This window comes from Ambystoma mexicanum, chromosome 5p, assembly GCF_040938575.1.
Source record: "Ambystoma mexicanum isolate Mex_15411 chromosome 5p, UKY_AmexF1_1, whole genome shotgun sequence".
Classification (NCBI taxonomy): domain Eukaryota; kingdom Metazoa; phylum Chordata; class Amphibia; order Caudata; family Ambystomatidae; genus Ambystoma; species Ambystoma mexicanum.
The window spans coordinates 854,943,627-854,971,232 of NC_090930.1; the positions used below are offsets into that span (position 1 = coordinate 854,943,627).

Consider the following 27,606-nt stretch of genomic DNA (forward strand, 5'->3'; position numbering starts at 1 on the left):
CAGTACTTTTCCATCTATGTTAGCAGCATGCAGGCTGGGCTTCCAGGTGCTGGAGAGCTGGTCTTAACAATGGCTTCCCACCAATTAGCATATCATCTATCATCACCTCAGTGGTCTGCTGTCAATTAAGGCTTTGAACTTGGGAGTGTTCTTTGCTCTGGAGAATTCAGGGGAGTAAAGGCACGCTTTGCCTTCATGCGTAGGTGTGGTCATCATGTTTGTCCAACTTTATCCTTCCACATGACTGAAGACTACCAAATCGAGCCTCTAGTGCATTTAAACTACTATTTTCTAATAGAGCTCTGACATCTTCCTTGTTTTTGTCCATGCCTTCTGAACAGGAGTTTCGTTCTTTCAGACAATTTGTATCCAATGTCTGTTCATCCCAGTCTGATATGACCTTGGCTTCTTGGGGCTCATCCAGCCTCGCGTTTCTGAGTTTCACTCTTGTTAATCCAATTTCTTTTATAACTGCGACACTGGAAAGGCCTTCTTTTCTTGTCCAGCACTGCTATTATACGCAGTGGAAACATTAATTCTTTACTCACTCCTATATATGTATACGTTGGCGCATGACGCAATCTATTGACTATGAAGCTAGCCTCAAGAATACTTTGCTTGCTTTTCTTTGCATATGTTCACATGTAAAATGACTTGACATCTTCTTCATTTCTGTAGCATAAGTTTCTTTATCTTGAGCTCAAGATGTCACTCATCTTTGATACTTCCTTGATGCCTTATAGAATATATGCATTCTCTTGTCCCTGCATCTCTTCTATGTACGTTAGCCTTACTTCATGTGTGATGTCACCATTCTTCTCTTGCATCCATCTGGCCTGTTTCTTCCGGCATCTCATTGAAATGGCCATCATACTGCCGTGTATGCAGGTATGGCTTTCTTAATGGGAACCTTGCTTCCAGGATTCTCCTTGGTATCTGTAGTTTCAATGGTACTGCACATGTCTCACACTCTGGTTCCCAACATATAGGCAATATGGGTGAAGTGGTTGAGGTACTTGGCTCCTTCTCTACGAGGGAGTTGCGGGGATAAGGAGAATAATCCAAAGGGAGAGTTTATTAACATTTGGATTAATAAACATTTTATTTTTACAGCTACAGTGAGGTCCGTTGTGGAAAGTGGACATGGGCAAAGTCCATAGCCAACAGCCTGGTAGTGTTTTAATATATACAGTGGGCATGGCCAAAGGCCATGATCACTGGCAAGAGCCAAAGGCCCTGTCTAGTCTGCCCAAAAGACATGTATAGTGGCCATGGTCAAAGGCTGTGGCCACCTAGTGGGTCCAAAAGAACATATTGGGGGAACATGTACAGTTGGCACAACCGAAGGCCATGGCCACTGACAAGGGGTGAAGGCAAAATTTTGAAAATAGAGTTAAAAAGAATTTGATTGATGCAAAGAAATATTCTTTTACAGCTACAGTGAGGTGGGGCGGTGGAAAGTGGACGAAGGCCCTAGCTAGTGGGTCCAAAAGACATCAGCCATGGCCAGCTAGTGGGTCCAAAGAAACATGCTGGGGAACATGTACAGTGGACATGGACAAAGGCCATGGATAGTGGCCCTTTACTATTTAAAAATACAGTGGACACCAAAAGAAACATATTGGGGAACGTGGTCAGTGGACATGGCTGAAACACATGTTTGGTGGCCCTTTGGGGTTTTAAAATATACAGTGAGTGGGGCCAAAGGTGGTGCTCACTGGCCAGGGCCAGAAGTGGCCACCTAGCAGATAAAAAAACATATTGAGGAAACATGTCCAGTGGGCACGGCCAAAGACTATGGCAATTGGTCATGGTCAAAGGCCATGGCGAGTGGCCATTTAGTGTTTTAAAACATAGAGTGGACACGGCCAGAGGCCATGCTCACAGTACAGTGGGTACGGCCAAAGGCTGTGGGTACTGCCTATGGCCAAAAGCCATGGCTAGTGGCCTAGTAGTGTTTTAAAATATACAGTGGGCACAACCAAAGGCCCTGGCTAGTAGTCCCAAAATATATGTACAGTAGCCACAGCCAAATGCCATATTGGGGGAACATGTACAGTGTGGCCACTGGCTAGTGGCCCATATACAACTATGTATATGGGCCACTATATATTTATTATAATAAAACCCTTGAAATTCACTGAAAAACTTTAGTTAAAGTGCAGTTAAGTTGAGCAGATTTAATGCAACAAAGCCCTTGAAATTCATCGGATGTGGGAAATCATGAACTCAGTGTGTTCCCATTACAAATCCCATGAACACGTACATATTATGAGAGAAGGGATTCATAATGACGTACAAAATGGCATTATGGGGGAGATAGCACTATGGGGGACATCAATGGGAGCGCGCTGAGTTAAGTTGGTCATGACTTCCCACATCCGCTGAATTTCAAGGGTTTTGGTGCATTAAATCTGCTCAACTTTACTGCACTTTATCTAATGATTTTTCAGTGAATATATATATATAATGTAAAAACCGTATCGCTACAGAACCTTGGAAATTCAGCTAAAGCCACCTTAAATTCGGGCCCCTGTTGCGCAGCCTATGGCCACAATATCAACATCACAGATGACTTTGCTGATGACATCGCTGTCGGTGTCTGTGCCCACTGTCCATTTTAGAACACTACCAGTCCACTAGCCATTGCCAGCACAGCCTCTGACTGTTCCCACTGTATTTTTTAAATCACTCCCAGATGTCTAGCCATGGCCTTCAGCCATGTACACTGTCCATTTTAAAAGACTACCAGGCCAGGCCGTGCTCACTGTATTTTTTAAATCACTGTCTGGTTACTAGTCATGTCCTTTGACCGTACCCACTGTCCATTTTAGAACACTACCAGCCCACTAGCTATGGCCTTTGGCCGTGGCTGTGCCCACTGTCATTTTTTAAATCACTACCAGTCACTAGCCATGGCCCCTGGTCGTATTGGCCTCTACTTCTCTAATTCCATTGAGAGGGAGTGCAGGAAGTTAGCAATATAGGCCTGAGATGCCAATGCCGTTAGAGGTGTACTGGAGCTGGGAGGTGTTTTATAGATGTCATCTCTATATATCCACATACACATGACGAATGCATGCGTCATGAGGAATCAAGCAATGTCAAAGCAAACAGTTTTGGCCTTTTTGCAGGCATGGGACGGCCATTTGCCAAGCACTGCTATAATGACACTACCTGACCATAACATGGCAGCAAGTACCTGGGCATACAATGGCAGTCGCTGGAAAACGTGTGTCTAGTGTCTAAGCAAGTGCCAAAACTGTTGGTGCTGCCTATCCTCGTTAACAGGAACGATGTGCAAGGAGCAGATGTAAAGACTACCTAAATCAAGTGTCTGAAGCTACACTTGGTTGAGACATTTTTATTACACCAGAAACTGATTTATAGCTGCAACTAAGCCATTGCTTTTCTCGGGATTGCTTAGAAATACCATGTTATCCCACTACAGCACATGGTTTGATGTTAATCTGAGATAGAGCTAGCTCAAAGAGATCACAGGGGGGTGCTTTGAGGGTGGGTAGGGGTGGATAGTGGGCTAGAATTGCCATAGGGATTGGCACGGCCAGGGGCAGTCAATGGGGCGGGGTGTTGAAACGCCCTGCACCACCCACATGCTTTGTGTTCCTCCTCACAGCCCAACACCCTCCTAGCTGCACTCCTAAGGCGATATTTTGGCTACTGGGTGATGTTAATTTGCCACCTTAAAGCCAGAGCTAAACTTTCAGTCATCTTCTGTCGTGTTAGATTCCCTTTGAGAAACAAAAGAGCCCCAAAATGTTACGAAAAAGGGAGAGAGAGAGAAAGAGGATATCCACATGTGCGAGGGGTGTGTGCGTGCTCTGAGTACGCTCGGCTGGTGGGTTGCCTATCTGTGAGCAGTAGCGTCAGTGAGCATGTCTAATGTTCTTTCGATATACATGCTCACAATTGGTGGCTGTCGGATCGTTGTGAGGCCCCGCACAGTGGAATATTGAGGACGCACCCAGGAGGCGGTCAGATTTTGGCTATGTGAGCTTAGTGTATTTTTCTCATGTCACACTTGATTAGGTTCACCGGGAACTGGAAAGATTAAAAAATAAATCGCGTATTACCGCAGCCTGCCGTTTCCACCTGTTTTCCCTTTGAACGCAACATTAGCTTTTGACCACAATTCAAACTGCTTTCTACAGTTTGTGGAATTGTAAAACAGAAACAATTTTCCAAGCTAGGCTGACCTTCAGACTAATGGGAAATGGCTGGAACTTCTCTCCTTTCCTCAATATTTTGCATTGGAGGAAACAGATGAGGACTGGGGTTTACTTTGTTATCTGGCAGGATGGTGTGAGACTCCATTTTGTACTTTGTTTCCATCGCAGGGATGATATGGCTGGTTCCCGCCGCCCGTAGCCAAGGATACTGGCACACGAGAGTCTCACCCTTGACATCGTTTGTCTTCGATACAAAGATACAGCTTTGCATATGCAGTGAAATAGGTACTTTCTTTCAGTTAATAAACTTAATTTTCACGTATTTCCCTCACTTGTTAGTGAAGAAGAAGACTATTGTGAAAGCATTGCGTCTGACCCTTGCCGCTGATGCTGCGCAGCTGCTCCGCGAGGTAGTGCGTGTTTGAGTACCTCCTGCTCCGTGGTAGCTGGGGTATGGCACTGGCGTTTTCCGTTATAGCATGTCGTCAAAGCTTGCTTAATCGGATAGACGTAAGTGAACAATGTCATATTTTGTATTCTGTATAAATATTCAGTTGAGAATTTGAGTGCAAGATTTGCTATTGTTCTACAAGGAATATTCTTAAGAGTTAGCTTTTATTTGCTGCTTCTCTCTACCTAGGTGGGATTCCGTTTCCCCTCTAGCACTGGTAAACCTCTGACACTGACCACTCGTGTCTCATTTGATAAACTCTACAACAAGTTGGTCTTGCCACCCACATTTATCTGCTGTCGTCAATCATCCTGACTCTTTCTTGTGCATGGCTGCTTGCCGTAGTTGATGGTAGAGAAGCAGCTGCATTTGCTCTAAGGCGTTCAACGTAGAGCGCTAGGGGACCACTCTGGTGGTGATAGTGCGTGGTATAAATATCCTATAACATAACGTAACATAACGTAATTGGGTAAAAGACCTCTTTCTGCAAGAGGACTGGAGGCTACTTGTACTCATTCGCCTGGGTGTAGCCTTTTTGGTATTGGTGTGTTGAAAATATTATCCTTTTCTTTTCTCATCTAGTGGCCCACAGTCCCACATCCCTCCTCACACACTGAAATATTTAAAAGTGATGCACGATACAATGAAGGTATTTGTGTCTCCCTTTACAATGCCCCTCAGCTCTGCCCAGGCATTGATTGGACTGAGGTGCTCCAGAATCACGATACTTGATTTATGACACGGATGCAGCTCATCATTGTCATGAATCTACTTTGGAGAGAGTTTTCATTTTATTTCCCAGAGAAATGCCTATGGGCCCAACTTCGTCAAGAGCTCGAATCTCAAAATCTTTGGGCTTATTGGGTGAAATTGTTGAGACCAATGTGGCTACCGAGCTCACTCTTCAATTGACTTCTAATGACCTTTTCGGTAGCAATGATATGATATGATGGGTTATTAGCGCAGACCCGGGGATCGAACCTCAGTTTCTCAATCTATACTCTTTTCCTTCGTTTGCAGCCCTGTGACCCCAGTCAGCATTTGATATGGTGAACTCATGGATCCCTCTTTCCATCTTGTCGGAGTGCATGGGGATGAGGGGTTTTGGCTAAGATTTAGACCTTCATAACTTGGAGAACCCACCTTTGCCGGCCCTTCCACAATTTCCTCTCCATCCTTTCAGGTCTTTTTTCCTCTAGGCTGCAAGACTAATAAAGGGGCACTGGCAAGTTTAAATGTATCGATTCAATTCCGCATGCGCCCCACCCGCTTCCGCTTACACAACATAGTGAATTTACAACCTGTTGCCCAGTGCTCAAAGCCATGTGCGCAAATGCACCCTCCCATCTCAGAAACAAGATTGGAACTGCAGGGTGCCAGCAATCCTCTTGCAGTGCCAATGCCCTGCTAGTGGAACGTCCTCTGACTGGGAAGGACCAAACTGAGTCTCAAGACCTTCATTCCAATGGTCCATGCATTCGAAGCATCCTTTGCTCCGACTTGTATCTTTTGCGCTCATTGACGATCCTTTGCGGCAAATTCAAAACTCTTTCACTCAGAGAAAACCCTGGAGACAGCTAGTTCACATGTCTACCCTACTGCCTGAAGTCTATCCCCCGAAGGTGGAAAACCCACCCTTCATTGAAGGTATTTTGTTTTCATTTGTTTTGTACATGTTTGGTTGGTAAACACTCTGATGCCTTTATGCTCTCGTTTGGGGTATGTTACATCCTTTAATCAATTATAACCATGTAAAAAAAAATATCAGTGCCAGCAACATATTGTGATTAAGTTTCAGTCAAATCTCCAAGTTCCAACTCAACTTCTCCCATTAGGTCTTGTGGGTGTTAGGGGTAAGTCCCACACATGGCACTCGAGGTTTATTATTTGTAACCTTTGCCTCTCATTTGATGTGTAATAAACCAACAAAAGCTGAAATGGGCTTCACAGTTAAGTGTCCCATCAATGTGCTGCTACATGGAGAGCCATGATAGCTTCACAGATAAGTGTCCCATCAATGTGCTGCTACATGGAGAGCCATGATAGCAGTGTCCATGCCACCATAAAATACATGTATGAATGATGTGTTATTTATGTAGCACCTTAATCCAAAGCGCTTTACAGAGCACATATTTACATACAATATCACCCAACCGAAATTGGTACTCATTTTATCAACCTCCGAAGTATGAGAGGCTGAGTTTATCTAGCCGGGATTCGAACCTGCGACCGGCCGATCACGCTCAGATTGCAGCAGCGAGCGCTCAACCTGCTGAGCTATCTTACCAGCTTGACAACCTTCTCTCTGTACTTATTGGTTTTGGCTTCATGGGAAGCATCCAGGCGCAGTCCATAGTGAGCTATAGACAATGATTTAGAGAAAACATGCACTGTGTTGCATGCATTTCAAAGTGCAGACCTGTCGGCTTAACCGACAATGTTACTCCCTAAAAATAGACACATTTTCCCAAAAATAAAAGTAGAGAAAAAAAATACAACAACATTAGGAAACATTGAGCAAATAATAGGATTCCCCCGGCTTTTATCACATGGCTACACTGAGACGTTCCGGATGAGTGGCAGAGCAGCACCACATGAAAGACCTATCATGTTATTACTGTCTGATCTAAAGTGAAACTTTAAGGTCAAAACGTGCCTCTTAAGGTTTGCATGAATTGCTAGGAGAGAAAATATCTGTTTTAAAGGGGAAAAAAATATGCTTTCTCTCCCACCGAAATACCCTCATTTGGAATAGGAATTGCAATTATGACTTACATTTAGTAATTGACAGAGAGCACACTAGCTTGAAATCTGACCTCTTGCTCAAAGGGTATTGGGCCTGACTCACAGAACGTTTTCCTATGGGATTGCCCGATTATAAAACACTTCTGTGAATGAAGCCCATTGTGTTTACAAAAACATGCTGTGTGTCCAAAGCAGATTCCTGGGAATGTGACTCAGTTTCCATGTTTCGACTATTCTTGAAACATAGCTCCAATTTACAGAAGGGACATGTTTCATAGGTGATGTATTGTCACCAAATGAGTATGTGTCACTTCCGACTTTCAGGGAATGTGTATGTTTTGGACGGATGCCAGTCAAAAAAGATAGGAATAGGCAAAATAACTTGGAACATTGAAAGTCTAGGGCCCGATTCGTGGAATTTTTTGCACAGTTCAAAGTGACTTTGCACTGCTGAAAAGTGACTTTGCACTGTCGACACAAACCCAAATTCATGGAGCTGTGCAAAGTGTATTTTTGCAGTGCAAAATTAACTTTGCACTGACTTTCTACTGCGAAAATACACTTTGCACAGTTCCAGGAGTCAGGGTTTGTGTCGAATTTGCAAAGTCACTTTTCGGCAGGGCAAAATCACTTTGAACCGTGCAAGAAATTGCATGAATCCGGCCCCTTGTCTGTTTGGGCATGAAAGAACATAGTTCTGTGAAAATGGCTCTCTGTGATCACGCAAACTTTCTTTAAATACTGAAAATTAATATGTCTCATTTTCCCCCCGCACATTTCCCTGCAATTATATATGAGCAGAGATCCACTGCAGCCCCCCATATGCAGCCCCCATACACTCCTTATATTTTATAATTTTTTTTTAAAAAAAATTTTTATTGCACATATAGTTTATTACAAACTTTTGGTACAAAAATACACAACAAAAATCCTCACATTTCGCATTTCATTCTTGCCGATTTTCAGAGTTCCACCATTTCAGCACTTAATTGCATCGATGAAATTTACAACTGAACATGTCAAGTGCACACAGCTCCCACTTAATATTCACAACCACCAGTCGTCCATGTTCATATTAATAGGTGCAAACTTTCCCAAGTGCAAAGTTCTCAGATCTTTGAGTATATGACAGTCTGTGATTAGATGCCTTATTGATTCTACTTCGATCCCACAGTATCTGCATACATTGTCCTTCGTTATCGAATCATGTCTCATTAGCAACATTTCTTTAGTTTTGATTGCATTCAGCCTCAAGCAAAGAAATCCATCGCGATGATGTCGTGACGGGAATTGCAACAGATACTCCGGCATTGAATTCAGTTTATACTTGGTGGGCCCAAGTTTTGGAGCAGTTGGTCATACTTCAAACTTTGCCAGATTTAATATCCACGCCCATTCTTGCAGTTTTTTTTTTGCAATCTGGGGTTGAGCCGTCAACATCTCGCTGGTTATATCGGCAGCTTGCATAATCTCCTCCAGACTTTTTACCCATTTCGCTAGTATTCCCACATAAAGTCGACTGTGTGTGGGGGCGAGTATTTCATAAGGCGGTTCTGGATTTGGGATTATCATTTTTCTTAGAAGGGCTAGTGACTTCCATATCACATTTACATAAATATTAGCGTTCATATAGAGCTGGAGATTTGTCAGCAATCTTTGAAGTCCTATCTGTGTAGTGTCCACCAAGACTAGGTCATCAGCATAGCTTATGCAATTAATATGTTGACCATTTATTTTTGGGGGGAAACATTTCACAGCACTCAATGCAGCAGGCACGTCAGCAATGAACAACTTAAACAGACATGCAGCGATCAGGCAGCCCTGTTTTACGCCCTTTTGCATCATTATTGCCTCTGATAGTTGTCCTTTTTCATTTATTCTTATTTGAATTGATGTCATTGTAAATAGGGCTTTTATAGGTTGTAAGAGGTTTTCTGGGCACTCCCAATTTTTTAATTTCTGCCACAGCAGTTCTCGATTTATTGTATCGAAAGCTTGATGCATATCAATGTAAGCTATAAACAGCTTTGTTCCTTTTTCTAGGGCTTCCAATTTTAGTATATTTACCAATGTCAGATTGATTTTGGTCCCTGCTCCCTTGGTGAAACCGGTTTGACGAGAATCGGTAATTTCCTTCTTGGTTGCCCATGCTGTTAGTTTCTGCTGTAGAAAATTTGCAAAGATCTTGCCGATTGTATCAAGTAGGGCAATCGGGCGATAGTTGGCTGGATCAGCCCGATTGCCCTTCTTAAAGATTGGAACTATTAAGGCCATTGTCCATGAGTGTGGTCTTTTTTTGTACTCTGCGATTCTTGCGAATAGTTATGCAATAAAAATCGACCATTCATGTTTGTTTTCTTTCAACATGACGTTGGTAATGCCGTCCGGTCCAGCTGGCGCAAGTTTTTCAGCTTTACTATTACGGCACTTATATCTTCGGCCGTCTCATTACAATCCCATCGCACTACCACTACCTCTTGTGCAGGGGGCGATGTGACCTTGTCTTTCGAAAACACTTTGTTGTAATGTTTTTTCCAGTCACTTTCAGCCACCCCGCTGGCCATCGTATCAGCTTGATTTCTAGTACACTTCTTCAGGGTGCGCCAAATATCTCTACAATTATTAGATTTTATTTGGCCCAGCATGACTTCACCTGATTCTTGGTTGCTCAAAAAGGCAAAGGCTTTAACCCAGTTGCGATACCTTTGCTTCCGTTGTTTAATCAATTCCAGGATATCCACCTTGCCTTTTCAGTTTATGTATTTCTTTGTGAGCCTTCTTTTTTTCTTCTTTTACTTTCCTGCTCCATTCATGAGTGTGTGTTTTAGTTGTTTGTTTTTTCAATAAAGATCTTTCTTTTTGTCGCGGCAGCAGTGCAAGATAGTTTACTGTTGCTTCATGAGACTTGGCCAGCTGTTGGAATTTGTTGGTTAGCAGGATTATTTGGTTATTAGTTATTCTTAGTCTATTTTTCCCGTTTGTTACCTCCACATTTTGGTCCATTCTCAGAATGTCTGTTTTAACGGGTAAAATCAAATTCAAAACCAAGACAGCATGATCGCTGTTTGTTGTCTGGATTGTTCTAAGTCTCATGATTATGTGCCAAAAATGCTTTGACGCCCAAATATAATCCAAGGTCTTTGCATAGCCCATGTTATGCCAGGTGGTATGGGACGGTATATCACCCTCTACTGCCCATTTGCCATATCGCAGTCGCATGCCTCCATTTCTGTTTCCCACTTGGCACTTCTTGGCTGCTGGATTTGCCCTTCTTTTCTGCTCTCTTTAATTCGGTCTCCTTTTATATTAGTGTTCATGTCGCCACATATGATGATAAGCAGATCACTATAGGTTTGGTGATGTTTGTCTACAATCGCTGTTACTGATGACACAAATTTTTCCGAAGTTATCTGGGCAGGGTTCCAATACACATTGATTAGCAGTAACTGCTGCATTTTCGATGTTTTGGTGGTAACGTGTTGCAGCAGTGTGCTTTGCACAAATATGTTTGGGTTTTCATCTTCGAGCACCTCCCAATTTGTCCCAATCTTTATCATCGTTATTAATCCTGAGAATGGATGGCTTTGGGAGTTTTTCCCTGCAGGATTTAACAGGGTGAGATAGCCATCTTTCAGTGGAGTTCTCGTCAACCATGTTTCCTGTAGACATATAACGAAGTTGTTACACAGGTCGACAGGAAAATCTTCGTATAGGTGATGGAATCCTCGGGTGTTACATGATAACAGAGTCGAGGATATTTCTCCCAGGCTCTGTGTTAGCTAATGGTTTCTCCCTTCAGTCTTCCTTTTTCCAGATGATTGCTGTTGGTTTCGGGCTGTAGACAGATGTTGTCTTATCTCATCTCTGCGTTGCTCGTTAGTAAGCTCATTCTGACACTTATTGCTGTTTTTAGATTGATTTGGTTGTGTTTCATGCAGCACTTCTGACACCTCGAAACCTAACAGCAGTAGTTCTTCTTTTTCCGATAGTATACTCTTACGTACGGCCTGAGATTTTATGTGTAGATAAACTCTGTCAGCTTGGTCTTCGGAAACGTATTCAACAATTGAGATGTCTCAAGAAGCCACAGTTCTTAAGGCTGGTACCGAATGCAGGAGTTGGATTACATTTCCTCTGTTTAAATTCACATCATTGTCGTCATCAAAGAAATTCGCGACCAGAATTTTTAAGGTCTGTGATTTGAGGTCCACAATAGTTTTTTGTCCACTCTGACGTAGCTCCTTCTGGCGCTGAGCTGCAGTTAATTTTGGATTCAATTTCACTGTCGTCTTCGATTTTAATTTTTGATCGACCGTTCGTTGACTTTCTTTACCGCTTCTATGAGAGGGAGCTGATACGACCTTTTCTTTCCTAAGGCTGACTTGTCTTTGTCTATCCTTTCGTGCACCCTCGTGGTCAGAATTTAAGACCGGGTTTGTTTTTGCAATCCAAGGATTATGGTTTAGCGTTTCGGCCTCGCTAGCCTGGTTGTACACAACTTTGGGGCGAGATATTGTCGCCTCGTCTCCTTCGTAGATATTTTCTTCCTCATAGTCTTCAGAGTAAGTGGAGAGGTTACATAATTCTTCGGATGACGTCATTGAGTAGATTGACTCGGCTTCCGAATCCAATCTTTGTCTTTTTTTTGGATTTGATGTAATCAGTGTCGCCGTAGATACCTCTGCAATTTTCGGGGCCTCCACCGCCATCAGTTTGACCACCTCACCCTTTTTTCCTCTTTCAAAGAGGCTTAGTTTGGCTGGTGTTGTTAAGTTTCTTATACATTTTCTTGAATTGCTAGTCGTTTTGTTTGGTGCACAATTTTTCCTTTTCTCTGTTTTTTTTTAAATTTGACCAACACCTGTCTCTTGCACTTTCTGCTTTGGGTTTGCAATCTTCACTGTTTTTGCGTCCCCACTGAATATGCCAAAGGACATTTTCGAGCACTGTGCAATGACGGGAGATTGTTTTAAGGGGACTTTTTCTGCCAGCTCATTATTTGTCATTTCCACGGCCTTGTCAGTAGGCGCTGACACGCTGGTTACAGGCTCCGAGCTTCCAGGTTGGATATCATCTGTCGTGTATGGGATCGCACTCTGAGTAGTCAGTGTCTTATTTGGCATCGTTGTTGAAGGGACGACAGATTTTTCGGGTCCCTTGAATCTCGTAGAATATCAACATTCTGAGCAGCATTTTTCTGCATGCTCTTCGTTGGCGCGTTTGCCTGTGTTATCGCGCTTGTAACGCTGAGGCTCGCCCCAAAGCCCGTTGTAGAATTAAGGCTCATCATTTTGATCAGTTGGTTCATGCACTCGATCAGTGCTATTTTTTCTGACATGTCTTTCGCAGCTATTTCATTCAGTCTGTTGTGCCACAATGTTGAAGTCGCTGCTTCATGATCCAAACGTCCTTGAAGCAAAGTGTTCACATTTTCCATTTTTGTTAACTTTTCATTTATTTGCCCTAACATAGCCCCGTTGTTTTGTATCGCTTCATGTACATTTTCATAAAGCTTGGTGAATGGAATCAGCTCCAGTGATGTCGCTGCTAATACGTTGTTGTGTATCTGTATGGCCGCGGCTGCAGATAAGTTAGATTTGATTGCAGAGGATGCTTCTTTTGAAGCATGCGTGTAATCATTTTCGTTGCTTATATTACACGATTCATGATCAGTTTGGACAGCAGATCCCACAGTTCCCTGCGGCCGCTGGTTGGAACCGTTCACAACAGACTGTGTCTTTGGGGTTGAGCAGTGAGAAGGGGGTCTTACCGATAAGATTTTATCCTTAATGTTTTGCAGGGGCCCGTTTGCTCGCTTATTTACTGTTTTAATGTTCAAACCCTGCGCATAATGTCGACTGGGCCCCAAATCCTTGCATTGGGGCGATTTAGCATATTGGATTTGGTGCGCATTAGTTTGTTGTGGGTTTAGCAGCATGCTGTGTCGTTCCATCATCAGCGATTTTTCGGGTGCCAAACCCTGGGGGGTTTTTTTGGTGTTTACAAAGCTCTCCGCTAGAGACTTCTTCATTATTTTGAAGTCTGCACTGAGATGCTCTGTGAGCCGAGCTTCCCGACCAGCAAGGTCAAGCTCTATGGGATGTATAGTTGGTTATCTTGTCTGGGCTATTAGCTTCTTTGACTGCGAATGTGGGGAAGTTTTGTATAAGTCACTCTGTGCATTAGTAATGAATTTCACCGGTAGTCCTTTCGTACCTTTCATTCCTTTCTATGTGAACACAGTGTTTATTTTGTCGGAGTTTGTTTGCGCCGCCATTTTCGTCTGTTTCTCTATGACAACTGGCTCGAGTGTGGCGCTATTTGTGATATTTACAGGACTCAAACTGTCCGCCTTTGTTTTTTCTGTAAAGGTGAATTTTAGGAGTCTTGTGTCAGTATCGATCGTTGGGACTTCCATCTCCAATAACTCGATGTCAGTTACATCGAATGGAGACTGAAAGGCGGTGATATTTACTTCGATCACATTTAGAATTGCTTCCCTGTTTATATCAGCAGACGTCCTCGTATTTCCGACGCTTTTCACTTCACCGCCAGCCTCAACTACCTCAGCAGCCTCGCTGGGCGAGACCTCCGCCTCAGCCCGCGGTGCGCTTCTGGCAGGGTTGGCAAAGGCGTCAACGCTATTGTCGGGTGCCTCATTAATTTCCTTTGTAACGTTTGTAGCCGCCTGTGCTACCGTCGTGTGCTGACTTGCAGTATGCAGATGGTCCGTCACGATCTGCACTAAGGATGGAAAGTCTTCCCTCGTGGGCGTATGTGTAGAAGGTCTTGAAGGTGAGGTGAAAGGGGTTCAGAGCATTGTGATTGTGTAAGATTTTGGGCTTTACACACACACCCAACCCGCAAGGGTGGGTGTGTGTGCTTTTTGAAGTGGATTGAAGTCACGTCATGATTCATGCGACCGCCAGCAGGCTCCACTCCTTCCAGGGAGCGAATGTAGAAGAGCAAGAGTCCTTGCTGACTCGCAGTGCTGTAATAAAGACAGCAGACTCCCGAGCGTTCGTATTGCACAAAGTCCTTCTCCTCACTGCAGCAAACATATGTTATAATACCCTAAACCCCCTCCCACATATAATTGCACTGAAATGTGCCCCTCGCAATTCGACATTTTCGGGTCTGGCATTTTTTGCCACGCAGTGATGACATGATACCGTGAAAATTGGCACAGGTGCAGAATAAATGGAAGCTGCAAAGGGAAAGTGCCCATTTAAAGATGAGCTTTAAGTAAACAGACACAAAGGATGTACTCTGCTAAGTAGTTCTCAATGAATTCTAACTATATTTTCCCCTCATGCAATGCCTTTGCCTTTTCATACACCCCACTCTGAATCAGAAATGATTCCCACTGCACCTGAAAATCGCATGGGGTCCTTTGAGAGCACTTGAATGGCGGTCTTCTTGGAAGAGATTGAACACTGAAAGAGGCACTTATTTCAACACGAGTACGCATTGTGATATCATCCCAGATCCTTTTCCCGAGTGAGATCTGGGGTTTTTAAAGGGTAGCGGGAGGTCAGCCATGATGGGGAGAATAAAGACTTCCAGGTCATTCATTATTGAGAGAACTACCTGAGCTGCCAGGCGGTGGCACTTCTTTGTTGTATGCTTAAAAGTCCTGTTTGCGTACACAGCAGGTGCATGAGAACGGAGGAGGCCATTGGTGTTGCGCAATTGTGCACCAAATTCAGTATCAATTGGCATTACATGAAAGCATAGACATGTACTAAATGTCTCATCACTATGGCTTTCCCTTCTTTAACCCCTATTGTTAAATTCTCTCTTAAATAGTTCTTTACTGGCTGCTTAATGTCCTGCTGATTTTAAGTATGCTATTGTCATTATTTCCTACCCTTAAAAAGCCTTCCATCACATTCTGACATCAGCCCATTTCCCGTCTTCCATTCTTTTCTAAAGTGTTTGTGCGGGTTTTCTAATCCCAAGTTTCTACCTTCCTTGATCTTCATTCTCTTTGACCTCTTCATCAGTCTGGTTTCTGCCCTTTGCACACCACTGAAACTGCTCTCGTACACATCACAAACCCATTGCTCTCGGCAGCCCCTCTACGCTTGCTTCAATTCGTGTTCCTCTCGACCTCTCTGCTGCTTTATGAGCTGTTAATCACTCAACTCTTCCGTCTTCTCTTTCTTCCTTTGCTTCCTCTGGTTCTATTCTTCAGTGGTTTTACGTATGTTGTGCACTTACTCTGCTCTGCTATTTTATTATAATTGTTTTTTTTTATAACGCGCCTAATTCCATTAGCGCAGATCCGGGATTCAAACTTCTGTTGCTCTGCGTGGTCTTGCTTCCAAGACCAGCACTTTGCCCCTGTGCTATCCTCCCAATATGGGCACTATCGTGGAAACAATGTGACAGCTTCTGACTGCATGGTTTACAGGGATAGCACTATATTGCATGGTTGCTGAGGGGTGGTCCGCATCCGCCTGCTCTTGCATGATTTATGACAGCTGATTTTGGATTATGGCCAATATGTCTTCTATGTCTTGGCGTTAACGTTAATTGGTTTAATTTTGAGAAATAGGGCCTTGCAGGAAGGCAGAAATGATGTTGGTGAGTATTTTATGGCGCATTCTGGAACTTGTAGTGCCTCTAACTATAGCTTTGTTCGACACAACATGCCCCAGACAGCCACGGGTACATATGTGTGACAGCGTTGGATAAGGTAGGTGCTGTCCACTTTGGAGCTGTGACGGGCATGATTGATGCATAGCCCTCCTATGCCATCTGCCATACGTTCAGATGAACACATTGCTATTTGAGGCGGGCTACTGGATGTCGAATAGGCTTGCATTGAATTTCCCACCAGCTGTAAATGTTCCTGCTCCCATCTCCTAGAGGCCAATGCCCTGAATCTAGCCAATGTCAAGGAATGACAGGGCCCTTGCCCACCGAGAACACACGGCAAGCCATGGAGCATGTCCTCTCCCTGCGGCCAAGCACTCCTTCTGGTGGTCAGTCCCAAAGACACAGCGGCCAGCGTTTGAGGGCATCCAACCACTTCTTGACCCTGGGTGGGAACACCACGCCCCTATGAGGTCCCTGATGGCCTCACACTGGCGTATCCACCACCAGGAACAGATCTTGACAAGGTGGCCAAACAGTGTGGTGTCGACTTTTCTTTTCCACTTCTTGCACCAACACCTTGAGCTCTCACTCTGAAAATGTTACCACTTTGCCGTGGTGCCCCTCAGCACCGCAGGCAGATACTTCAGGCCCTTCAGATTGTGATTGGCCCGTCATTTTGGCTGAGTGGAAACATGAAACTTGTGATTTTCAGTGGAGTGACTTTTTCAGAATGTCTACAGCATCACTTGCGCATTCATCTGCTAGCACTGGTTTTCAAGCCTCCATGCAGAAACGGTCTACCCCGTTAATCACATGCAGACATTTTGGGTTCCCCGTCCGCGCAGGTCCCATTTTTGCATGCACATTAATTTACTCATGATCAGATGGATGCGCTCATAAAATGTGCATGTGTTAATAGTCCTCACCACATGCAGACATTTTGTCGTAAATGCCACCAAACTCGTATGGAGGGACCGTGCGCCATTTTGTGGCTCAGCAACGCTGTTGGTTTGGCACTGACTGGGGGACTCCTTGCGGAAAGCATTATTTGGCACTGATCGTATGCCTGCAAAGAAGGCTTGCATTTGACTCCCAGATTGACATGGGGTTCTCTCATTGGTTTCAAGGCAATGACAGTGACACTGACCTTTTCAAATGTGACTGAAGCATCACTTGGTGTGGGGTGCCTAGAGTGCTGTGTTCACACCATGTTATTATGTCACGCCAGGGAGAAGATACCCCTCGGGAAGACTATCAAAGAGTAAGGCATGTAGCCGACGGGGCCGTCCTACTGGCATACCATTGGGTACATCTAAATGCTGTCGACCTTGTCATGGGTACTTGTCGTTTTTTGCCTTTCTGATGAGGCTCAGCTTTTCCCTTGTTCTCTTGGGATGCTGGGATGCCTGTTCGCCATGCTAGTCTGCAGTGGCCACCAAGGGTATATGCCCAGGCAACAGCATGGCAAGCGAATCACTGCAACCACACTGGGCCTTAAGTGTGTCACGCTTATCCCTTCCAGGAAGTCATACAAAATGCAATGCCATTTGCTCCTTATTGCCAAACGTTTGATGCAAGCTGATCACATGAACCCCTCTGCTCTGCCACCTAGTGAACATGTGCTTACCCAAAAGGGCGACTAGTAAAGGAAAAGGCTGAATCGCTTGGACTGGAGCACAGGGACAATTACGAAGGAAAACTCTATTTCAGTGAAAAGTCTGTCCCATCTAATCTGACCAGGACCACTGCACGTCTTAACACCGCAGACCCCAATTGGTCTCATCTCAACCCGAACTTCAGGTGCGCACCCCCTGCGCACTGCACCCAACGAGCTGTAAAATGACATGAAACAGCGCCGAACCTGTACTTCTGAGCTCTCTGCAAGGCGTTCCAGCCTGGAGAGCATGCCTCCGAAAGCCATTAGTATCATGCTACAGTTTCTGGTTTTACGTCAGACAATACACATTTTTCGCTTCAGGTTGACTCCTGGATGCGCCATTACAGTTCAGCACTTTTATAATTATTTGTTCAAAACTAATTACACTGTTCTCTCCTGGGTTGGCTGTATTAAGAACTGGGCACTTGGGCAACTTGATCCTGGACAGGCAATGCTTGGATGCAGAAGAACTTTGGACGTTTCTCCTTTTGGGGGAAAATTTCCTGGCAACGTTTTGCCTCATAACATGTTTAATTGCCTTATACTTTCTAATTTGCTAATTTGTTTCAAAATACAAAGTAAGCAATGCTTGCCAAAAATTGGAGCCATCTTTTATGCTAAACTTGTGTTTTATGTTGTTTTGTTTTCTTTGTCTGTCTTCTTTTTTCTATGTACGATCTCTTTGTAAAATTTGTGAAAGGTTTTTAATAAACCAGATGCACTTAATAAAAAATAATTAGAATAACATGTTCAAAAGGCGTGTTTTTTGATGAAGCTGAGTGGTACTTGAGTTAGTAGTGGAAGGGATACATTTGGGGATGGAAGAAACGTATGAATCTTGATATTTGTTCTAGAGCGGGAAAACGTGTTTTTTATAATAAAGGTGTGTAATATACCATAAATCAATAAAATAAAAAAATCAATAAAATAAAAACATTAAAAAACGTATTTTCTAAGTACACCTCCTTCCTGTAGGATTTCCTATTTCCTTGTCAATATAGATGAAGGTAACTTTCTAAGCTGGGAGCATGTTCTAGAAGCAAGCTGTCGCCACGTGGTGTCATATGCACGTGTGCATTTCCATTCCCATTGTCTTCAGGGAATAGGGTAATACAAGTAAATGGGCGCATATATGTAAGCAAAAGGGAAGTGGTTAGGGTAATCGCCAACATATATTAGGAACAGCACCACCAGAAACCGCTCGCCAGTTACCAAAGCCTGATCCGCAAGTCAGTTACACATACATTATTATGCAACCGGACACTCGAGTTAATCCCAGCTGTGAGCACATTGTTATGTTATGTTAACATGTCTTATAAAGCGCAGCGTACACCGTGCTATCTTGCCACAAGAAAAACCAACAAAGGACTGAAACACCTACCAATACCTAAAAAAGAAGCTTGTCGAAACAGTACATGATTCTCGGTGGCACACAGGTTCCATAGTTCCGCTGCGGATTCTGAGAAGGCCCGGCCTCCCACTCTGGAACGCTTAAAGTGAAGCACTTCCATCGAGATTGTGTCCTGTGAGCGCAAAGGCCGTCGAGGGATGTTAGGCCGGAACTTACATTGCAGGTAATCAGTGCTGATGCAAAAGAAGGTGCGATGAACTATACATACTGGCTTAAAATCAAGACGTGTGAAAACTGGAAGCCAGTGCCGAGGATCTAAGCACAGGGGATGTGTGGGCTCCAAACGGGGTATCAGTAGCTGTCCGAACAGCTAAATCCTGAAGTCTTTGAAGTCAGGCGAGTAAGTAGTCCGACTGGGCCAAAAAAAGCATTTTACATATGGATATTAAAAAAAAACGCAGAAAAACGCTATCTAAGGAATGCGAAGGATGAGGTCTTTAGAGATTTTTGGGCAGCTGTGGCCAGGGGAATGAATACCGTTTAGGATATTGATTTTCCAACTATTGTTTTGTGGGATGATACCCTGGTTGAAGACGCTGGCTGCTTAGAGCTGCTCAGGTGGACAAAAAACCCATGTTGCAAGCATGGAATTCTAATAAGGCCCCTTCAATGCCACATGACTTGAAAAAGATGTCTCTACATGGGGTATCCCTGCCAACCTGCCCCTGGACACACAACCGACACAGTGGGCGCAGCTCTCCAAAAATCACGCAAGTGAAAAAGCACGAAGGGTGTGCTTTTTTTTCTTGCAAAGCTTTTAAGACATGCAGAGGTCAACTTAACCACAAAGGTGACCTGCACATTCCTAGTGCTCTATCACTGCGACAATGGTAAAGAGCTGTATTTGTTGGTGATAGTCCAAATCTTTAGCCACGTGGGTGCAAATAGGACTTAGTAGCATTAAAAAGATCTGCAACAAACAGATCCTGCTAAACTAAATCTGCATTTGCACCTTACTGTGCTCTCAGAATCATTAAAACGTTCCTTTGTTTCCTTTGCTCACCTACGTCACGTTCAGCTTTTACAAAATGTAATATATCGTCAGCCTGCTGTTCTCGATAAACCAAGGTTGCATTTCATTTGCTCTGTACTGCAACTGCTTGAGGAACGGACCCAGCGAGTCTTGAAAAACATTAGTCATTTACATGTCATTAGCAAGGCATAGTCTGCTGCAAATGACCTGATTGGAGGCGTTTCTCAAAATCAGTTATTTCCTGACCATGCTGTTGAGCCCTGGGCAGAAATGCAAGCCTGTTCTAGGGTTGTGCGCCTAAGCGCTGCAGAGTCTTTTGATCATGTTTTAGTCATCTCACTTGAGGTGTTTGGCTCAGGGTAGATTAACTAGATCGTAGGGACCTGGCTGTACATATTGAGGCACCAGATTCAGAATGAATTAGGGTCTTAGAATAAACATACATTTCTGGGCAGGACACAACAAGCTACCACAGGGCCAGGAAAGGACTACAAATAGTAGAAACAATGCACTGGGACATGCCCAAGGCAAAGCAAGCACATCAGAAGTGTCCATTGGGCATACATACCATATTGCCATGACCCCAGAGCTGCGCCCAGGTGTATGGCCACTATAGGTGTTGCTAGGTCGGAAAGGCTCCGGGGCTAGGCTAATGTCGAAACTGTCAGGACTCAGGGCTAGCTAGCTTTTTGGTTGTAACCCCTGAGCTTCTATCCGGGGCTACAACCAAAAGACCCAGGGCTATACCCCCCCCCCTAAAAACAACCTCTGATGGTAACAGTGAATGCCCAGTGCGATCTGTTGTTGTGTTCGGCCATAAGGGGTCTGCAATCTGTGGCTCTCCAGATGATTGGCACTGTAACTCCCATAATCTTTCGTCATTGGCTATGCTGGCTGGGACTGATGGGAGTTGTAGTTCATAACACGAGAGCCAAAAGTTGCAAATCCCTATATCGTCAAAAAAACGGGGAAAAAGTACAGCTGTGTGGTTAACCTTCTGTCATTAAAGCCTTTGAAATTATCTGAAAAACTTTGTATGAGACATTATGTGTAACCTTCTGGTTACTGAAACATTTACAATTCAGTGAATAAACTTTAGCTAAAAAGACATTACAATGATGAGCAGTTTCCGCTTGGGATGAGTTACAGTAGCTTTGCTTACCATAATTGGTGAATGACTCTGGTTTGTAGGTTTTACACTGCACCCATAATGTAATTTTAACTAATGTTTTCCCTGAACCTATATCGTGTATACATATATAGAACAACACATAAAGAAGGAAAATAACAATAAGGGAAATTATGGAATAGTTCTCATTCCAAGCTCAAAAGGATACAGAAACACTAAATGATGCAGATGGTATCTGTTAGGTGTCTAGTAAGTAACAAGTTATTCAAATACCACATCTGCAGGAAGCAAGAAATGGAAATAATGCACAATGTGTGAGCTAAACACTGAAATCCACTGCCTTTGAACAGTCACAACACTCATGTAACTACAGTAGGTAAACCTCTCTCAAAAAGATTGCTACATCAGGATGTTGACAATGTTTTGGACCATGTTTCACTTGCAGGTCTTCTTCAGGGCAGCCATTAACAAATGCTTCACAAGACCAACACGTGCAGAATGGTTTGCTCGTTGAGGAGCCACATTGTAAATGTAGATAAAAGTCAGTGAACGGAGAGGACACTCTGAAGGAATTGCAAAATGTTCATTGATATCTCTATCAGAAGTCGTGCTGGGAAGCACTCATGTCATTAAAACCAAGCATATACTTTCACAGCATTAGGAATCTAAATCAGTTCTTCAGAGCAGTTTTAAGTAATGTATTAACCGTATTTTTTAAAAGCCATAGAGACAACGGTCAAATTATCTATATTAAAACAGCTAATATGTTAACGCTAATGTTAAAGGTTTTTATATCGCGCACAGGTTCCACTTGCATGGTCTCTCGGCGCTGTGGAAGTTCTGTGAAGAAATAAGGGGGGAAAGGGTACGTTTAGTCAGTGGAGCAGGAAAAGAGCAAGGGAGCTTTGATTTGCTGTTGGTAGCTTCAGTTCGGATGGACCGTTCACTGAGCCTGGTGTGAGATTCAGAACCTGCCGTCATGTGGTGTTGTGCAAGGTTATGTGTGTTATGCCTCTTTGCGTTGTTGTGAAGTATGTGCGGTTTGCTGTGCTGAGGTGTTCTGGTTGTATTTAGTGCAGTATGTGAGAGGTGTATGCGAAGGGTTGAGTGTTAGTATTAGTACACCCAGATGCGAGCGATGGTAAAGCAACACAGTTTGCCCAGAGATGACAAATGGCTGACAAATGACTGACTAATGCAGTTCACCTGGATGTGACAGCTGGCTGACTGACACATTTTACATGGATTTAGTGAGTGGCTAACTAACACAGGTCACCTGAATGTGACAGACGGCTAAGCAACACAGTTCTCCTGGATATGACAGATGGCTAAGCAACAGTTTGCCCAGAGATGTCAAATGGCTAGCTAACACAGTTCACCTAGATGTGAATTATCATGATATTTTCATAAATATCATGAATCCGCCACCAAGGCAAATCAGTAGTGAAGGGAATACATTAACAACTTAACTTGCTTGGGAAAATCATCCGACTACTCTAATGGAATCTTCAAGTAGGTGCTCCTGGGGTGTTAATCGTCCTTGAAATAGGCCATTGCAATGCAACGTATGTATGCAAGTTGGCCCATGCAACACACACCCTAAATTTCCACTGGTCAAGTAATAATGTGATTTCAGTATTTTGTGTACCATGCACAAGTCGCTCCGTGGAAAAGACCCCAATTACCTTCTGAAACCGGTGCCACACTATGCCCCAATCAGGTCCCTACTATCAAGCCGATCCTTCTTTATTCCAAGACAGAGAGTGAATTAAAAGAAACCTAGTAAAATGGCACTGAGGACATTAGCGCACATCTCTAGACCAAACTGGAATTTCTGCGTTGGCTCCAACAAGCAACCACAAAGTCATGTAAATTATATCAGGGTAATTCAGATTACTCCCTTGGCAATGACAAGAAACCGGGCCTTCACTGTCACACCTTAAAGGATAGGCACCTTAATAACTTTGCCCACTTTTTGGAAGGTCATAATTCCCTATTTGCTGAAAGAGCGTGGAAATTCGTTGTGACGTCTCTTCGTCAAAATTACTGGTTGGTGGCTGCAACACACTTTTTAGAAGAAGTTCTAAAATCACAGTAGTGTGTAATTATGAATTGGATACTACGATTTTTGGACTTGACTTCTTGATGTTCATTTTATTTGTATTTTATTACATGCTTGCTTGATTTTTATTTTAAGAAAAATTCTATTTTATACTTTGTAATTAACAAATTAAAGGTATTTCTTTGTATGGTTTGTTAAAGGTTATTTTAACCAAATAACAATAAAAAAAACAGAAAAATAAGCAAGTTCCTTTTTATAACCAAGTTTTGATCATAAAGTTCTTCTTGCTCCAAAAGTCTTCGACTTAGACTTTAACCAATAGTTCAATTAGATGAAAAATCTTTGTCTTTCTGCTTGTAGCAGAAGTTCAACACAACTTCTTCTTCTAGAGCAACTAAACACTTCTACAATTGTTCTATATCAACAACAAGGTTTGTCAGGATGATTTCATAACAATTGATTAAACACTTTAGTGGCGTTGCCATAGTCTCAGGCAGTGTGCTTTGTTTCCTGATCGTGGTTTTGCTGTGGACACAGTCTCTCTACTGTTTCCATTTGGTGAGTGGGAGGACCACTTTAGCAGTGACTTCAGGGCAAGCAAGCATAACCCATCAGGGCTCTGCCCCTTCGTTAGTTGAATCCTTTCTAACTAACTTTAGGAATCCTGTGGAACCAAAAAGACAATGTACAGAGCCGTCCAAGCAACCTGACCACCCTGAGGACATCTGGTCATGGCAAGACAGCCCACAGCAGTGATTCCAGACGTTCCTAACATGCACAAGCCAAGCATTATAGAAGGCATGACACAAACCACCTTAATCAAAACAAATCATTATTTAGTGAGCACTCATGCTTTGGTCCACAAATACATGTCAAGAAGATTTAAAAAGTACACAAGCAATGTAAACAAGCTAATTGCAATGTTCTTTTTTCATAGGCAATTTTCTGATGGTTTCCAGTTTCTTTCTAACTAGAAGAGTCTGTTGGGTACATTTTAGTGTGCTTCGACTAACCTTTGTATGCAGATAAAGACAAATTGGGCCTCATTATGAGTTGGGTGGTATTGCGGTGATAAATCCAGCAGAATAACGGCCTACTGAATTACCGGTATGGCTACTCCGTCTGGCGGTATTACCGTTAGATTACAAGTGTCACTGGGGGAGTAAATCCCTATTGGGCTCTATGGGGCATTTTCGGCAGAATTACCTCTGCAGTAATTCTGCTAATTTTGCCGATTTTCCAGTGGACGGGGGGTGGGGCGGTTTACATACTGGATTTATATGCGGGAGGTAAATCCCCCACTCCACAACCACTCCAGGGCCAAACTCGTAGTATGGTGGTGCAGGAAAAGTGGTGTTAAATCCATTACCGCCAGTTTTTTCCTGCACCGCCATACTTGTAATGAGTCCCTTTTTCGTATATTTGTCCTTGGTTGGTCTCTTACTTTGGGCTCTGGCACTTTGGAAAATGTGATGTTACCATCACCATGCTGTAAAACACCACATTCTTTAGGGAGCTTCCCCCAAAGGTTATACTTTATAGTTCAATGCCCAGGGAGGGCGGGGAATTTAAAACGAACCACACTTGCACTAAAGTTGTTTTACATGTAAGGAATTAAATATGCTAAAGATATGCCAGTAGTGACGTCTATGTGCAGACAGTACAAGGTGCAGTGTTCCACATCCTGCACATATAATTGGTCTTGAGTCATGTTTTTTCTATTTCCAGATGGTCAATAATCCACTATCAAGCCAAGCAGCAGTGGCGGCGGCGGCGGCAGCAGCCATGGGCTCCATTGCCAGCTCCCAAGCCTTTAGCAATGCTCTCTCCAGTCTACAAGGGGTGACAGGGCAGCTTGTCACCAACGCACAGGGACAGGTGAGTGGTAGTGATAGAAAAACAATGCATTTGCGCCCACCATTTTATTTTTTTACATGGCTGATACCTATATTTTGCATTCATTGTCAGCGCAAACGCAACATACAATGCATAGACGATAAGTTAAAGTATGAATATAGAGATGTGCCTCTTTAATTGAAGCATTTCATAAAGCAAGGGCATTAAGGTATATTGAACGTATTCATCCTTAATTGAGAGATGGGGCTGCCAGGAAAACGATGATTTAGCCGATGTAGTGTCCACTGTCGGTGTACAGATAACACATTGCCCTCAAGAAATTCTCTGGTATCCACAGAACTTGAAGACACTGATTTAGTTGCACATTACAGGCCAGAATCAAAAGTGACCTTTGATTGCAGATGCACAGTATGACATGTGCACATACAAAGATGTGTGCGTATCATTTGTACATGTGTGCAAACATTGGCATTTGAGGTGCAGTTCAGCATTCCAGCTCAGAGATATGCTCTTCCATTGCACATCCTCACAAATCTGTGCCAACCGAAGTTAAAGCACGGATCATTAAGGGGTGGGGGTGGGGGGGTGGGGGGGGTGTGCGTGTGCGCGTGCGCGTGCGCGTGTGTAAGATAAAATTGCACCTGCGTAGTGGTGTGGAGTTCTCGAATACTCGGCAATTCAAGGTTGTGAATATTGTCCATTTTCTTTAATTAGGTTGTCAGAAAATGTCTTTGGTTGCGTCACATGTTTTAAAGATTCAATCTACCACCGGCAGCATTGTGGCCAAAAAATCATCACAAATCTCATTTATGTCACAAATTTGCAAAATACAGTTATGGTGGGAACAAAGAAAGCACGGCCCAATTTGCCAACATTTCTTCACTAAATACAGTTTCACAGAAAACAAATTATGCATAATCCCATTTGCATTGGTGTACTCGCGTTTACTGACAATGCGCGTCATAGGCGGAAGTCTGTAAACGAGTGGCACGCGCAGGCCACAGCTGCTGTGGCGCACGCGACTCCACCAGCTGCTAGACTCTCCTTCTGAGTCCCAAGGCCAGCGTTTGTACTCTGTAGCTCAGAGGCAGTGTCATTTTCCTCGAAGAGGAAATGATGGTTCACAATAGAAAAAGTTGGTGTTAGCGTCTGGGATTGTTTGGCTTTGTAAGAAATTGTATCCACCACAGGTTATGGATCTCTCTTTCTCACTGAAAATATATGAGTCAAATCATATAATCATGGGACCTCAGAATTGGAAGGACCACATGGATTGTCCACAAGAAGTCCCTAGTGCTTGCTAGTATGATCTAATTAATCTAGATCATGGCTTAAGTCCTTTTGTGATGGCCTTCGAGGAGCTACGTATGAGCAGCTAGCCCGGTAGACGGCTGCACCAAGGTTGCACAGTCTTCCACGATACTCCATCTGGGTTTCTATTTTTGAAGTTTTATACCATTGGCTCTTGTATTGCTATTGATCACTTCTGATAGTTAATTCCCTCCTGCGTGGTTACATTTCATGAAATATATATCCAGAGTCATTCTACCCCTATTAGTCGCCTCTTTTTAATGTGCAGCATCAGAATATGTTCTAATAGAGGGTTCTTCATGCTATGATATTGTAACATTTGATTCAATTATATCCCTAGTCAAAGGTCCCCACCAAAAGTATTTGTGGGCTATTTCCGGCAAAACTAGCAATGTGTGATATGTATCTTAATAGTCAAATTATGCAGGCAAACCCCATGCATGAATTGAATCTCTACAAAGACTTTTGGGAGGGGGTTAACCTGAAACCGTGGGAAGAGTCTTCGGAAGGGACCACAGGTCTTGAATTGACAAGTCCATGCTATGTTTCAGATTTTTGTTAATAATGTTTACTTTTGTAATGAACACACGGTATAATTTCAATGATTTTTTTAAATGTCACTGCCCACGTGTATGACATAGACAGAGGTGAATGAGGTGGTGCTTACTGTGTTTGGTCTGCACGCCGCACAGTCTCTATCGGGTGCGCTCCGCTGTGGTCTTGTGATATTTCACTTGCTTCTTGAGAGGATGAGGGGCAGCAAGTTCACTGAGCTTGAGCCAGCTTCCCTGGCCAGCCATGTCAGCCACAACATGGCCGAGGCCCGGCATGTTTAATGAGCATGTACCCCGGGGGCCAAATGATCAGTCCATATGGACAGGTTAATGGTCTCAGAGGTTGAGTGGAGCCACCGCTACTTCAGCACATCAGGCTGAAGTTGGTCGGGTAGAGAAATCTACAGATTTAAAAGACTGAATAAACTGTAAATATTGCCATTTGTTTTTTACTTGGATGAATAGCGGGTGCCGCGGATGCCCTACAGGTGGGCATCATACCTTGGAACAGTTCACGGCCATTCCTATAGTGTCAGCATGCCCACTATTGCCTATTCTGAGTGGGAGAAGAGGGCAGATGAATCTAAATTGAAGGCCTGAGCGAAATATTGGAAAGGGTTGGACAGCGGCATAGGCTGTCCTATAGAATAGGTGTGTTACAA

At 43.5% G+C, this 27,606-nt stretch overlaps 1 protein-coding gene across 4 annotated transcripts in view; it reads left to right on the forward strand.

The window, feature by feature from the left end:
• POU6F2 (POU class 6 homeobox 2) overlaps nucleotides 1-27,606 on the forward strand; it is an 867,009-nt gene that overhangs the window by 658,655 nt on the left and 180,748 nt on the right. For all 4 annotated transcript variants that reach the window (XM_069613281.1, XM_069613283.1, XM_069613284.1 and 1 more), the window contains one exon: nucleotides 24,951-25,100. In XM_069613281.1, coding sequence (XP_069469382.1) covers nucleotides 24,951-25,100 — 150 coding nt within the window. The remainder of the gene's footprint in view (nucleotides 1-24,950; nucleotides 25,101-27,606) is intronic.